Here is a 15,271-nt window from a genome sequence, read left to right on the forward strand (position 1 = left end):
ACTATCTCGGCTAGAAATTCATGTTTGAGTTAAATTAATGGGTACAATCGGGTGGTGCTCAAATCTCAAAATCAAACATCAATCTAACTTTTCAGTGAATTGAATGCCTATGCCGAGGAACTGATTCTTTGACACGAGGATGAAATAAAAAAACAACATTCAGTTACATTCACTAATCATTATCACTTATTACAATACTGTACATGCAAATACCTCAGTTTCGGTACAGATATGTCAAATTACGAGTCAAGTTTAAACTAGGCATAGCAATAAGCATTATAAGTTACTATCGCTCCCTTCACCATTGATCTCCTTTTTACTGCCGACATAAGTCGATACACACATGTATGTTTTGTTGGAAAATATTGGACGGTTATCTTGAAAATACATGTATCACATATACGGTGTACATGTACTCATCTATTACAGTTCTGTCCTTTGTCAAAAGCGAGCTTTAGATCTGCGACATGAACGCTAAAAAGACGACGCTATTAGGCAAAAAAATGGTGTTCTGTACATGCTTGAGACGGCTGTTCCCATTGTCCGACCTGGGAGGAGGTGTCGTCTTACCGTTCGCGTCGCAAATCTGAAGCTCGCTAGTGTGTTCCAGCAATACACAAAACAGACAACTTCACAGCATAAGTGTAGACTCACAAGTGTTTTTATTGAGCTTCTTTCACAACGGGCTATATACATTGTGGATGTATATGGGCAGTCTGTCAAATGTGAGTGACGGGCTCCGATAAAATAAAGCTGTAAGTCTGTGGGATCTGTTTGTGGTTTGTATACAGTGTCAGATAGATTATTGCTTTGAGATGGAGTGTCAGAACAGTGATGATAGTGACCAGATCCCATACATCGCAATGATTCCTTGCGAATTAAAGAATGATAGATGAGAAGTAAATCACAGTCTAATTAAAGCTTTCACAATCATAATACCCATTTTGGGGCTAACGCTCTGTTATTTCAAATATCACATGCTAAAGACACAATAAAAACGGTCTAAATCAAACTCTCACAATCAAAACAGCCATTTTGCGGTTAATCACTCAGTATTTTAAGACATTACTATGGTAAAAACACAAAAACACAGCCTAAACCAAATTTTCACAACGAAAACAGCCATTTTGCAGCTGACCACTGAAGAGTTATTTGAAATTGCGCATGGTTGGAACATAGTAATACAGTCCGAATCAAACTTTCACGATTATAATAGCCATAGTGTGTAGCTAGTCAAGCACAGTTGCTTTAACAGATAAAATTCTTCACGTAATGCAATCTTTGGCACATAGCCCTCGTATCATCAATTAAACTACCTAAAACTCCATGGATTAAAATAAATCTACGCCCCGATCAGCTTCTCTAAATACCAGAAATACACTTCTGTAGCAAAATAATTATCAACTAAGATCGAACGTGAGGGGACATTGTTCTAAATCAAGTGTGTCAAGGGAAGCAGAAAGGGAAAATGGGAGACACGTGACGGTTTATTTATCCGACGATGGAGGTAGACGGGTTGAGTTTGTGTGATTCTACATCTGTGTCTTTGGTCGAGTGGCGAGGTATTTTGCGATGCGCTCGTTGCCCTCAATTTTGGCCTTGTGCTCGAGCAGCTTGGGGAACGGCTTGAAGAGGTCGGGCATGTGGCCGCCCACGATGTCGACGCCGTTGAAGACTGCGAAGTCGGCGAGAGTTAGCTGCAACGCCCAGTTTGGAATTGGAGAAAGAAAAGACAAGTTCGAAAGGTTATGAGGACAGAGAGACGGACATGGTTATCACTGAAATGTTGTTATTTGTGAAGCATCCGGGTTATATGAAATTATGAGAAGGCGCTATTTGTTACCCTAATAGTTGTATAGTTGTGCTGCACTGGTCTTTGTTGGAGTCACCGAGTGTGAAACTCGTACAGCTTGTTCCGTTTTATATCTTTCTCCCAGGGCCGGTAAATGAAAGGAATGGCACACGGAAAATGGTAATGCTTGGGTACATACAACATGCACGGCTTCTTTCATAAGAAACTAGCTGTCCACATTATTCTGAAACCCTAAAAATTGTTCCAGTTTCGACCAACTTCAGCTTTCACAAAGTGAAATGCGTTGGAATGTCAAATTATAAAGAAATAAAATATTAAAACGTATATAGGTTATCATCTGTAATTACAGCAGGGATCGTGTCTTCATTAAAAACTTCTGCCAGTTCACAATACCTGAATGCTATGGAGGAAAATCAATAATGAAATACGAACTGAATTTCACTGCATATCATGATGAAATCATTTTATTCCGTTAGAGTAGAATTTCATCAGCTTTCACTGACACCGTTTTACATCTCCCTCCCCCCCCCCAAAAAAAAAAAAATGAAAAAGAAAACTTAATGAGACAAAGATTATGGAACTTCCACATGTACGGCTTAAAACGAGGATTTGGCCCTTATGAGGAGAACACAGGAAAGGTTCTTTAATCAAGATTGCTTATGGCAGCAAGCTACGACATGTATCAACTCCAAAGCGGTATACTACGTATTTACTTTATCTCATGGGCATTGTGTTGATACATCATGCAATCATGTACATGCAAAACTGCTGACCGCAAAGGATCATCTCAGTTTTCTCCGCCGGCGAGAGAGTGACGATTATACGGCAACACATACGTCACTTCAAAGGAGGTAATCAGAAAACTTACGCTGTCGCCCACAAAGTACCCTGAGGAGCTCGCTTCCAGCTTCTTCTCCAGAAATCCAAACAACATTGGTCCCTTCACTTCTTCGAACTCCTTCTTGATTTCAGCCTGCGATAGAATAAAAAAAAAAAGACGAAGGTAATGAAAATAGTGAACTTGTATTCGTGAAAATCGACTGAGGCTACAGAAGTTATTGCTCGACAATATCTACATATTCCACTACACTACTGAATAAAATGTACAGGACAAACGGGATGAATATGACTTGTGATGATCACTTGTGAATGTGGCACACCTTCTCAGGGAAACTATACAATGTTTGATCTTTAAAAACAAGAGACCCGCGGGTCTAGCGCTCACCTGAGTATCGCAAGTTCACCTTTCACGCAGTCACTTATCTAAATTATTCACAGCTCTACCAAAATTTGACCAGGCATTCTCAAGTAGAAGATGAAAATGTACAATAAGGGCCCAAATTTTTACAGATTCCTTAATTTGGGGGGATTGGGGGCCCCCTGGGGCCCTCTGGGTGGGGCATGGTGCCCATTTTGATAAATTGACATCCTGACCCCTCAGGGATGCTACCTGCCAAGTTTGGTGAAAATGGGTCATGGGGTTCTAAAGAAGAAGATAAAAATGTACAATTTAGGCCCCATTAGGACCCTCCTCACCCCCCTCCCCTGGGTCCCAAGGGGGGGCACCCCTGATTCTGCCATGAACAAACTTGAAACTACAGTCATCAATGTACTAACTCATAGTATTAACTTAGCTCTATCACTTCTGGTTCTAGAGAAGAAGATTTTTACAGATTCCTTAATTTTGGGGGGTTTGGGCCCCCCTGGGGGCCCCCTGGGTGGGGCATGGTGCCCATTTTAACACATTGAGTCCCTAACCCCCTAGGGATGCTACCTGCCAAGTTTGATGAAAATCGGTCTTGGGGTTTTCAAGAAGATGAAAATGTAAAAAGTTTACGCACGACGCACGACGGACGCCGGACGAAGGGCGATCGCAATAGCTCACTTGAGCCTTTGGCTCAGGCGAGCTAAAAGTGGGAAAAAATCAGATAAAAAAAAAACACACACCATCATTAATATATTATCTTCCTTCAAAAAAAAAGTTAAGCAAAACATATTTAGCATATTTTACATAAAAAACACATATGTAGAATATAATACACACACACATATATATATACACAACGTGTATATATTTATAATGTATATATTTATATATTTATATATATAATTAATACATATGTATACATTAACATTGTATATAAATATGAATACAGATGCATATTATATACCCTCTTCGTCAAGTCCTTCTCTCTGTACAGCCATGGCGCCGAGGAGTCGAGAATGTCGCCAAACGTCTCGGTCACCTGGTCGATCTCCGTCTGCTCATCGTTCGTCGTTCCGTAGAAACCTTGAAGGAGAACATTTTGTAGCGCCAAGAATATGAATAACATCTTACTTTGGGGTCGACTAGAATCTTAATTAGGTGGATCTCCCTTTATAGATATTTTAAGCGTTGTCTCTATTGCTGCTCTTCATTTCCACGCTTCACATAAATACACGTTTGTATTACGTATTAATCTATATAGTATCAGTTGTATGTATGTATAAAAAAGAGGAAATGATTGTTTGTCGTATGTGTAAAAAAGAGGAAATGATTGTTTGTTGTATGTATCACCTCCACAACATTGTAATAATATTTATTTAATAAAAAAAAAATGTACAAATGTAACAAACCACCATGGAAAACAATACCAAATCATTCTCACACACATGCACAAACACGCAATGACTGGACATGCCTAGCAGAAGACACAACTGGAAATGACATTTCAAGTGATCTTTGATCTTGGGGGACAAATAAGCTTATCAAACACTTCGTCTCACACAAACTAAGCCATACCTAGGAAATCGTTAGCGCGTTGTTTCATTCCTTGAATCGTTCTATCGAGATTTTTAGGATGTAGAGATATGCACAGTCTGCCGGACACGGCATGGCCTCCTGTGCCATTCGGAGAGGATACATAAAATTCTATCCATATAAACCTGTAAAACGCTATATCATACCAGCGTGGTTTAAAAAAAATGTGACAAAGTGGAAAAGTTCAATTTTTACGACCAGTCATAAAAAACGGCAGCCGATACTGATCTGATCGTATCAATGAGCAGCACTTTTATGCCGATCATTTTTTACCTTGGTGGCAGCTTCAAAGCCATACATGCTCGTAGAACACAAAAGTTGGGAGCTACAATAAATACAAAAGATTTCCTTTTTTCTCTCTCAAATGCACCTACAGGAATGTTCAGGAATGCTTAAGAACGCTTCTATTCAACCACTGCATAACAATATGCATAAGGATGGGTATATCTGCTTCTCTCTAGGCGTTTTCACATCAGCCCGATGTTTCGAAATAGCGCGCTATTTTCTGACTTGGGAAATTAAAAAATATCCCGAGCTTGGATTTTTATCGGGCTGATGTGAAAACGCCTATTCTTTCTTACACACGAACACAAACATTCTTTTTCTTTCTTTTATCTCATTTTGTGGTTGCTTATGAATCAGAATGAATGGAAATACTTTGGAAAGACGTCAGTGACAAAGGGGAAGAGGAGATGTGTTTGTGACAGTGTGGCGTGTTTGTAGATCCACATTGAACTCCCGGCCGCCGAGCGCAATTCCACAAGATATTTATGTGGACCACTCTTACAGACATAAATCACGAGGGAAAAAAGGACTGCCTCCGGATATTTCAAAGAAATCAAATGATATGCGATTGTGAGCACATTTTAGCATCTACATGAGCGGGACGAAATATGCCGCCATCATACAAAAATCACTGATTGAGAGCGAGGTAATTTCTGTACACTATGCTTGCTCAAACATGCCCTTTGACGCGTTTGTTTGCGCTACCAAATCCGTCATTTAATGATACTAATGGTATCTTTCAACACTTGAGCAACTCTTGAACTCAGCATTTTATATAATTGTAACTGTTTTATGTAACTGTTTTTCTTTTTTTCTTACGTTATTTTAATACCAGAAGTATCAAATAATGTATCGAAAACATACCATGAAAATCAGACAGCAAATGATGTATATCTGATTCGAAAATATTTTCATGACACAAAGAGACGGCACTAAAACGTTTGTCGATGGGGATGGGGAGGGGGACGAATCAGGAAAAAAACAACTTATCAGCAAGCCTTATCAACACGGTAGACCCTGGGCTTTACAACGGCCTATATCAATAAAATAATGATCCAGCATGTTAACACTTAATCCGTTTTGTCAACTTACCCAGTTCTCTGGCAACATATCGCTGGATAGCTCGACTCTGTACGATCAAACGGCCGTCGACTTCAAAGATTGGCACCTGCCCGAGAGGGAGCTCTGGTTCCCGTAAAACAAAACATATTTAGGATCATTGCAAACACGATTTTGTCAATGAAGTATGCCTAATATACGTATACGCAACGTAATAAAGTTTGATGCCGATAATACACTACTACTACTACTACTACTACTACTACTACTACTACTACTATTCTACCAATGATAATAATAATATTATATGATCAAAAACAAAATATGAACAAAATAATAATAACACACAATGAGCAGCGAAACACGAGCCCCCTCCTGTTCCCTGCTCCCATCCCCGTATTTAATGGCAGGGCCTTTTGTCACAGCAGTGACAACACTGAATTAGAGGCTACCCTGGATAAAGAAGAAATTATTTGTAATAATGACAAAAAAAAAAAAAATTGCTGGGAAAATACTCTCGGAAACATTTTGTCATCCAACACTTAATAGAATCCTTAGTAGGATTTTCCATCCTATGTGTGTGTGTGTGTGTGTGTTTTCGTGAACACTGTAGTGGTGCATCTTATAGGATCGAAGTGAGAGTAATTAGAAGAATATAGTAGTGGGTCGTAACAGGTCTCGTAAGTACTACAACTTTATCATCATATCGTTAAAGCACTCTAGTATTCATCCATGCCCGGTAATATAGGTTTTCCCGCCCAATTTCATCAGATTTGCATTCGATTTAACGATGCGGTCATTCAAGTTCGAGTGAATTTGAATGATCACCGAGATCGACATTCAAAAACGTACTTATAGTTCAATTTAATTTCATCAGCATGCGATTTCATGAGTTTCTCACACAAGGGTGTAAAAAGGGCATGCATTCAAATTAAAAATGCAAGTGCAACGCATTCAATTTCGCATTAGCACCGAAGTGGAGAGCGTTAAGGAATTCAAATTCACGATAAGGCAAACAATTACATAACTTAGTGTGGGCAGTCTTTTCTCGTTGTTGCTTTTATTCTTTGTAGTTACTCAGGTGTTTGGATATACAAACTTAATATACCTTGAAATGTGATTTTTTTTATACTCATACTAGCTAATAAGTCGTCATAACCCCACTTTCAGACACATGCATTTACATTTTATTCATACATGATTTTAGCCGCTGCTACATTGCAGAGTATGCGTGAACATCTCGAATAGGGACAGAATTACTAATAGTGGAGGAAGCATGACTTTGACGACCATTTGGTGAAATAGGTATATCTGCAGCTGATCCGATTGCGGCAACTTGTGATATGGACACGAAGAACTAAGAAATGGAATCAGAATGGATCAATATGGATTTGGACGTATAGGACCCTAAGATATTCTGGGATATGGTTATTTCCTAAATGTTACATCCATACTGTTAGGGATGAATTGAAAGTGAAAGAAGGGTCGATAGGAAAGAAATACAAACGATACAATTAAGATGATTAAATGAGACTCTGAAATGAAAATGAAATTGTATCATCCAATATGACAGTGAAAAAAGGCCCGTAGAAGTTGTGTATGTTGATTGAATTCGAACGTTAAAAGTGCGAAGTTGTGTTCCTATATGAAATTGAAACTGGTATTTGGTGCGAATTGAACGTCTATCCAGCTGGCGCGAAAATGAATGCCAACTTTGAGCCGTTAAACTGAATGAATTTCTCTCTAAATTAAATGAAATAAAATCTAAAATGAATGACATGAAATGAAATTGAAGACTCAAAGAATTAAAATGAATCGTGAGAGTAGAGCAGTGACCAAAATCGCTTGAATTTGAACGCCTTGTCATTAATTCGAATGCAAATCTGATGAAATTGGGCGGGAAAACCTATGTAATATCCTACACTGCCTGCGCAGTGCTTTACCACATCACAGGCCTATGTCCCATGCGCCTGCAAACCTAACGTGGAGTTTATAAGTTCATTTGGTCAGATGGATACCTTCGATGCATATGCATGTTTAGTATATGTAAAGAAAGAAAAAGAGGCTATATGACCTCTATATCCGTCCGCAGTGCTAATGGCGAATTTAGTTTCAATATAGGGACGGGAATAAGTCTACCGGTGGTCATTTTCTTTTTGTGCGGCCTAGCATACGTGGGCATACCTAATACGGCATGTACTAAAACAAAAACAAAAAACAACAAACAAAACATACAAAATACCCCAAAACTAATAATAATAATAATAATAATATGATAATAATAATAATAATAATAATAATAATAATAATAATAATAATAATAATAATAAAGATAAATCAAAATTGAACGAGTGTACAGAAGTTCTATAGAGATGACGTCCCCTTGTGAGTATACGCATTTTGCGGGAGGGGGGAGGAGTGCATGCCCGGCCCCCTCATCGGGCTGTGGTGGTGCTGTACCGCATTTTTTTTTCCGGGAAACGGGTATATTTTAGGCGCTCAATTTGAGATGAAAAAATCCCGAAAAATCGTTGAAATATGGGGTTTTACAGGACTTCCCCCGAAATATTTTGAATTCGATGTGGTTTTCAAATCTTTCCCCAACAGCCCTGAAATAGGGTCTTGAACAGGATTTTTTTTTAAAATCCAAAATAGGCCTAGAGGTAGTCCCGATTCTCCCGAATTCATTTCCCATACTGTGGCCATTTTTGCAGCAAAGCACGCCGAGCTGGCCTTCTTTTCCCAGGAAGTCCCTCTTCTCTGGTAGTTATTATTCAGAATGAGAAAGTCTATCTTCCTGTCCATATTACGGGACCGAAACTGTGGACAATCTTCACCTCGGAACTCTTCCTTCATTCCGGGGATAATTTTACTATCTTCCCTTCCAAAAACCTGTGATAGAGGTAACTTTGATGGCTTCCCTCCAAAAGCCCGTGATACGGGGTCACAATATCTTGACCCATTTCCATCGCTATGGGGGTACATAAAGGCCCTATAAAATCTCTAAAAATCTGGAACAAGCGGCATAAGTTTATGTGCGCTACTATGGCTATGGCATCTGACAGGGGGGGGGGGGGAGTACATGGTGGGTCAAGTGAGGTCTTGACAATGCTCCATTCAAACAAGATTTTTGGCCACCAGTCACTCACTTATAGGCAAGTTACATATTCATTTAAGATACACCCATGCACACGTATACATCTCGGACGTGCGTTATTGTTTTAAACTCTCGAAGCGCTTTTTTTTATTAGTATACATTTGCCTGTTCTAAATTTTATTAGATATAAAGTCATAGAAAGTCAACGCCATGAAACACTAACCAAAACATCATGGTCATACCGAGTGCTGCTGAGGTAAATCTATATTTCACCATTCATCCCTTCCTCCGCCCTCCCTTCCCTAACCAGTAACCCGAAGCACTCCTTATAGGCCTACACACAGTTATACTGTGGGAGCCCCTTAATGCCCACACGGCCAAAGTCCCCTCCAACGATGCCGGGCCGGATCCCCAGCTTCCCCTCTCGGATCCGTACCACCTCCCTCGTGCCCGTCATGAAGTAATACTCACTGCCACCGGCTTTCAACTCAGTCAAGTCATTCACACGACAGTCTTCGAAATCCGTCCCTGACGCGACAAGCATCAAACGTGTGATCTCGGGCCGATATTTGACGTTGAAGTAGGTTAACTTATAGTTAGGCATGGTTGTATTTGGAGGGAGTACGCGCTGCTTACTTAGCCTAGAATTACTCGTGGGCACAGTGCACTTCGCCAACACTTACCACACGATCGAGCGCTCGATATTATACAAGTACAACCATGTACTAGAAGTCACCTCATTCCTCAGCTCAGACGCCCCCCCCTCCCCCCCTGGATTTACTACCGCTACAGGATAGACACACGTCATACTACGCACGTTCCACATTAACATTCTATACACACCTGACTCGTGTGTGTCGTCCACATGCACGCAGTACGCATGCAGACAGTGATGATTGCAATCTACACCCATCGAACGTGGAGGCATGCAACCTGCGCTATCCTCGTTTAGGTATCGTTTTTTCCAGTAGGGTTTATAGGGTTGTGATGGGGTTAAGGATTGGTTTGATGTGAGGATTAGGGAAAGGGTTAATGTTAAGTTTGTGGGTATCATTTATGTTCGGCTTGGCGTGCAGATATGACATGGATGGGAGCAATTGTCACAGGAGCAAGTGTCACGGAACCCTTTGTGCAAGATGCACCGTATACGGTAGTACAAATAGTTATAGTGTCGCCGCCCCCTCCCCTTTTCGTAGAAATCACGTGTTTAACTGTGTGAACAGATGAATAAATCTAGCTTTTTGTTTGTTTGTTTGTTTGTTTGTTTGTTTTAATGCTTGGAATTCCACTGGCTTTAATGCTCCATGCTCCAAACCCCTCTGCCTTTGCATGATACAGTGTAGTTGGATAAGGAGGCCAGGAGATCAAGAAGTGGTTCATATTTATAATATGATTTATAATATATATCATATTCATATTTATAAGTCGTGTTTCAGAGGAAATGTTGATATCCTGAATGGAACTTGATGATTAAGATTGTACAAAAAACAAACAAACAAACAAACAAACAAACCAAGTTTTAGTTGTTAATTTTTTTTTAGTTAGTGAACAAGGACTGCATTAATAAAATTATCAGGTTACATGTCGCACCTATCTTATAAAAAGTTAATACATGTATTGATTGTATACAGTGTAATAGGCCTATAACAATTTTGCACACAATTTCGGCATAATTTCGTTCACCGGGTGTACAGCATTCCGAATATCTTGCTCGTGGTGTCACACTGTCCCGAAATTGACGAGATTGCAAAGTGGAATCATTTTTTATTTGTGGAAAGATGGTCCCGAGATTGGAAAAAAGTAACAATCAGCAGCAGAAGCAAGAATATAGGTCCTACGATGCCTGCAGGTCACGCGCACTAGTGGCACACGACCCACACACTCATCAGACACGAATATGAAATTTTCACGATTAAAAGAATTCCACACGCGAAGGACACAAGACGAAAAAAACAATGGCCACACGAAGATATATTTTGCAACCGCTCAATATGCCGCATACATAAAGGGAGGTTCAAGAGATGGAGTTCCAATGCGTGTTTCCAACTGGCTGTATTATTCAAACATATCACTGGCAACTTTCTGTTATCATGACTGCTTGCACTTGTAAAAGAATTCGCAGGTGCATTGTGCCTGTCATGATCGGGGGTCAGTGCCGCCGTCTTCCTGAGCAATCTGCTAGGGATTCATTTTAAGAGCTTATTAATGTCCGGTTTGTTTTTTTTTAACTTGTTTATCTATCAAATGAAATGGAAATCAATGAATGATAACATCGTATGAAACAAACTAGGAGCAAAAGCGCAAATCTGTATTGTGTTGTGAAAATATTAAACTGTATCCTCACTGAATAACCCATTTTATCATATTTTCCGATCACTTCCCTTTAATGACACTAATAAGGTACAACTGTGATAATCCTCAAGTGTAATTTCACTGTAAAGTTTTATGTCAGATTAGTGCAAACTAGTAAAGTCGAGCAAGTCATTTCATCAATCTTTGAACAATTTTTATTCGCACAGCCCGTGTTTCTATAGCAGGATGTGCCAATGATCTTTTGGTTATAAGAAGGGATGGCGAAAAGTATAATTACCATCATAAAGGCATATCTTCCTTTACTGAGTGGATGTTCATTATGCAACGAAGCATGAATTCATAGGCCAGTTTGCAATTAGCTAACGAGCACATGCGTAACTTACCCGACGTATACCGGTAAGAATTTATGGAATTCATATTCAAAAAAAGAATGAACTTGCGTAAACCAGGTGACCAGAATGGTCTATCAACTTGGGGATACATCCATTTCTTAGTTTTGAATTGCATGCTTTAGCAAACTTTCTATGTTAATCTTGCTAAAATACCAGGCATGTTGTCAGGTGCATTCACGTGCTGGCAAGCACCACTGTATCAGGAAAACGAATTTATTGCATCACGGATGCTTATTTCAGTGAATTTAAAGAACATATATGCCTGTTGGCACTACCAAAGAGGTTCAAGAGAATGGAGTCACAACTGTCTTATTTCCGTTGCTATAGATGTTCGATGCCGCCGCTCAAAAATATTTGAAGCATGTGCCAAACAGGATCTGCCACGCAGATATAGGAAGACAATAATTTATGACTCGTGTCTCATTGCATAATCACCAGTCACTTTCTAAAGACCCCGTCACACTACAGCGAATGCCCAACGAATTCGAAAATGTGAAGACAGTTTGCATCCGTTGCTAATACTAGAATATTTCGTAAATTTAATGTTTAACGTTCTTTGTATTCATTAGCTATTCGTATAGGGATTCGCAGAGATACGCTGGAGATTTTGGACATGTTTTATAAAAAAAAAAAAATCGGCTCTTAAGATAGCGTCTCTCTGCGAACCCCACGAATAGCTAATGATTACAAAGAACGTCACGCATGTTACGAACTATTCTAGTATTACCAACGGATGTGAACATATCTTCAAATTTTCAAATTTGTTGGACATTCGTTGGGCATTCGCTGTAGTGTGTTATACAGTGTGATATATAATATCTTTGTGATGGTATACTTTCCGCTATCCCTTCTTATAAAAGGTAAGTGGTACGGACACGAGGACGTGCGAATAGAAATTGCGCAAAAAATGCTGAAATAAAGATGAAAATTACTCGACTGGGCATACCCGGGCACTAATTTGATATATCTATCAATAAAGAATTATATTTCAAGACTATTCCATGTTAGTTTTATTTGTCGGAATTAAGCGGAAAAATGATAAAACCGGCTTTCCAGGATGGTACAGTTTTAAACATTTTCACGTGATACAGCTCTGATTTACACTTTTGCACAAATTTCTGCACAATGTTGACTTTTGTTTTACATGTTTTATCATTTAGTGAAATTTCATTTCATTTCATAAATAAATAAGCAAAATATGGCCAATATTATGTTAACGTTCAAAATGAATCTTCAGATCAGCTCAGCAAGACGGCGGCTTCGAACATCGATCATCAAAGGCACAAATGCACCTGTGAAATTCTTTTGTACATCAATAGAAATCTGACAACTGTTTATGTAATTACAGCCAGTTGGAACTCCCAACTCTTAAACCTCTTTGGTACTATATACTGGCCTTCTCCTGCTCACGCGCAAAGTGGAACCAACCTCCTTGGTGGAACTATACGAACTGGCTTATCGTCTTCGTATCCGTAGGGCAGCTCCAATTGAATTAACCACATACATTGTACTTCAAATATTTTTGAAGGCGGCATCAAGCATGGATTCAAAGGAAACAAGGAAAAGTAGAAATTACGCGGTGCGTAAAATATGTCCCCGCTGGAAGTAGCATTTAGTAGCAAAATGTACAATATCAGTAAAAAATCAAGGTCAAAGGTCAAAGAAGTCAAAGGTCAAAATTCTGTGTAGAAGTTTTGAAGCCCTCACCTAGTGCCATCACAAAAAGCAAACGGAATCGAAATCGGGTTAGAAATGGCAAAGGAGTAGCATTTTGTAGCCAATGTACAATATAGGTCAAAAATCAAGGTCAAAGGTCAAAGAAGTCAAAGGTCAAAATTCTGTGTAGAAGTTCTGAAGCCCTCACCTAGTGCCATCACAAAAAGCAAACGGAATCGAAATCGGGTTAGAAATGGCGAAGGAGTAGCATTTTGTAGCCAATGTACAATATAGGTCAAAAATCAAGGTCAAAGGTCAAAGAAGTCAAAGGTCAAAATTCTGTGTAGAAGTTTTGAAGCCCTCACCTAGTGCCATCACATAAAGAAAACGGAATCGAAATCGGGTTAGAAATGGCAAAGGAGGAGCATTTTGTAGCCAATGTACAATATAGGTCAAAAATCAAGGTCAAAGGTCAAAGAAGTCAAGGGTCAAAATTCTGTGTAGAAGTTTTGAAGCCCTCACCTACAGACTGTAGTGCCATCACATAAAGCAAACGGAAATGAAATTGGGTTAGAAATGGCAAAGGAGTAGCATTTTGTAGCAAAATGTACAATGCAGGTCAAAAATCAAGGTCAAAGGTCAAAGAAGTCAAAGGTCAAAATTCTGTGTAGAAGTTTTGAAGCCCTCACCTAGTGCCATCACATAAAGCAAACGGAATCGAAATCGGGTTAGAAATGGCGAAGGAGTAGCATTTTGTAGCCAATGTACAATATAGGTCAAAAATCAAGGTCAAAGGTCAAAGAAGTCAAAGGTCAAAATTCTGTGTAGAAGTTTTGAAGCCCTCACCTAGTGCCATCACATAAAGCAAACGGAATCGAAATCGGGTTAGAAATGGCGAAGGAGTAGCATTTTGAAGCAAAATGTACAATATAGGTCAAAGGTCAAGGTCAAAGGTCACAACTGAAATTCTGTGTAGAAGTTTCAAAGCTCCCATGTAGCGCTATCATATAAAGCAAACAGAATCAAAATTGGCTCATAAATGACAGAGAAGTAGCAAATTGAACATTTTGATCACACACGGACGCACAGACAGACGGACGGACGGACAGACAGACGGACGGACGGAAACACGGACACACACATGTACGGAGCCCGTTTCATAGTCCCCTGCTCGAACTCGTTCGGCGGGGACAATAATTTGTGACTCCATTCTCTCGAATCTCCTTGCTCATACCAAGGAGGTTCAAGAGATTGCGTTCCAATTTACAGACCGTTTCTGTAATTCATTACAATCTGTTTCTCTTCCTATAGTAACGAGGTACAATCGTATTTCATTCACCTACCCCCTCCCATTATGTTCCATAAGGCGTTTTCACATCAGCCGGATAAATATCCAAGCTCGAGATATTTTTCGCGATCGCAAATTAGCGCGCTATTTCATTTCCTATCGCAATTCACATCAGCCCGAACGTTATCAAATAGCGCGCTAGTTCGCAATAATTATCCTGCTATTTCGGAAATTTCCCCGAGTTGGACTCGAGAAATTAGGCGTTTTCACATCAGCCCAATAAAAATCCAAGCTCGAGATATTTTTCGCAGAAAATAGTCAGCAAAATAGCGCGCTATTTCGAAACATCGGGCTGATGTGAAAACGCCTATGACTATTTTCTGCGAAAAATATCTCGAGCTTAGGATTTTTATCGGGCTGATGTGAAAACGCCTAATGTCTCGATCAATTAGCGCGCTAATTTGTATTCACATTATCAAATAGCGCGGTATTTCGTGATCGGGTTAATTTCCAAGTCAGAAAATAGCGCGCTATTTCGAAACATCGGGCTGATGTGAAAACGCCTGTT

The 15,271-nt window shown here is 39.6% G+C and overlaps 1 protein-coding gene across 1 annotated transcript; it reads right to left on the reverse strand.

Moving 5' to 3' along the window:
* Window positions 1–643: 643 nt before the first annotated feature.
* Window positions 644–9,719, reverse strand: LOC139720574 (glutathione S-transferase 3-like). The gene is made up of 5 exons (XM_071631921.1): window positions 9,526–9,719; window positions 5,991–6,083; window positions 3,985–4,103; window positions 2,682–2,786; window positions 644–1,697 (listed from the first exon to the last, which is right to left on the reverse strand). The coding sequence occupies exons 1-5, from the start codon at window positions 9,656–9,658 to the stop codon at window positions 1,533–1,535; spliced, it is 615 nt and encodes a 204-aa protein (XP_071488022.1). The 5' UTR covers window positions 9,659–9,719; the 3' UTR covers window positions 644–1,532.
* Window positions 9,720–15,271: the final 5,552 nt, after the last annotated feature.

This window comes from Diadema antillarum, unplaced genomic scaffold, assembly GCF_040938485.1.
Source record: "Diadema antillarum isolate AM-2024a unplaced genomic scaffold, OU_Dant_1.0 scf00000129, whole genome shotgun sequence".
Classification (NCBI taxonomy): domain Eukaryota; kingdom Metazoa; phylum Echinodermata; class Echinoidea; order Diadematoida; family Diadematidae; genus Diadema; species Diadema antillarum.

What these genes read in the sequence shown, in the direction of transcription:
- LOC139720574 (XM_071631921.1), bottom strand. Translation starts at nt 9,658, where the DNA reads ATGCCTAACTATAAGTTAACCTACTTCAACGTCAAATATCGGCCCGAG. An exon ending in TGAGTTGAAAGCCGGTGGCA is followed by an intron (nt 6,084 to 9,525) that starts GTGAGTATTACT and finishes TACGGGAACCAG; the next exon opens with AGCTCCCTCTCGGGCAGGTG. An exon ending in AGAAGGACTTGACGAAGAGG is followed by an intron (nt 2,787 to 3,984) that starts GTATATAATATG and finishes ATTCTATCGCAG; the next exon opens with GCTGAAATCAAGAAGGAGTT.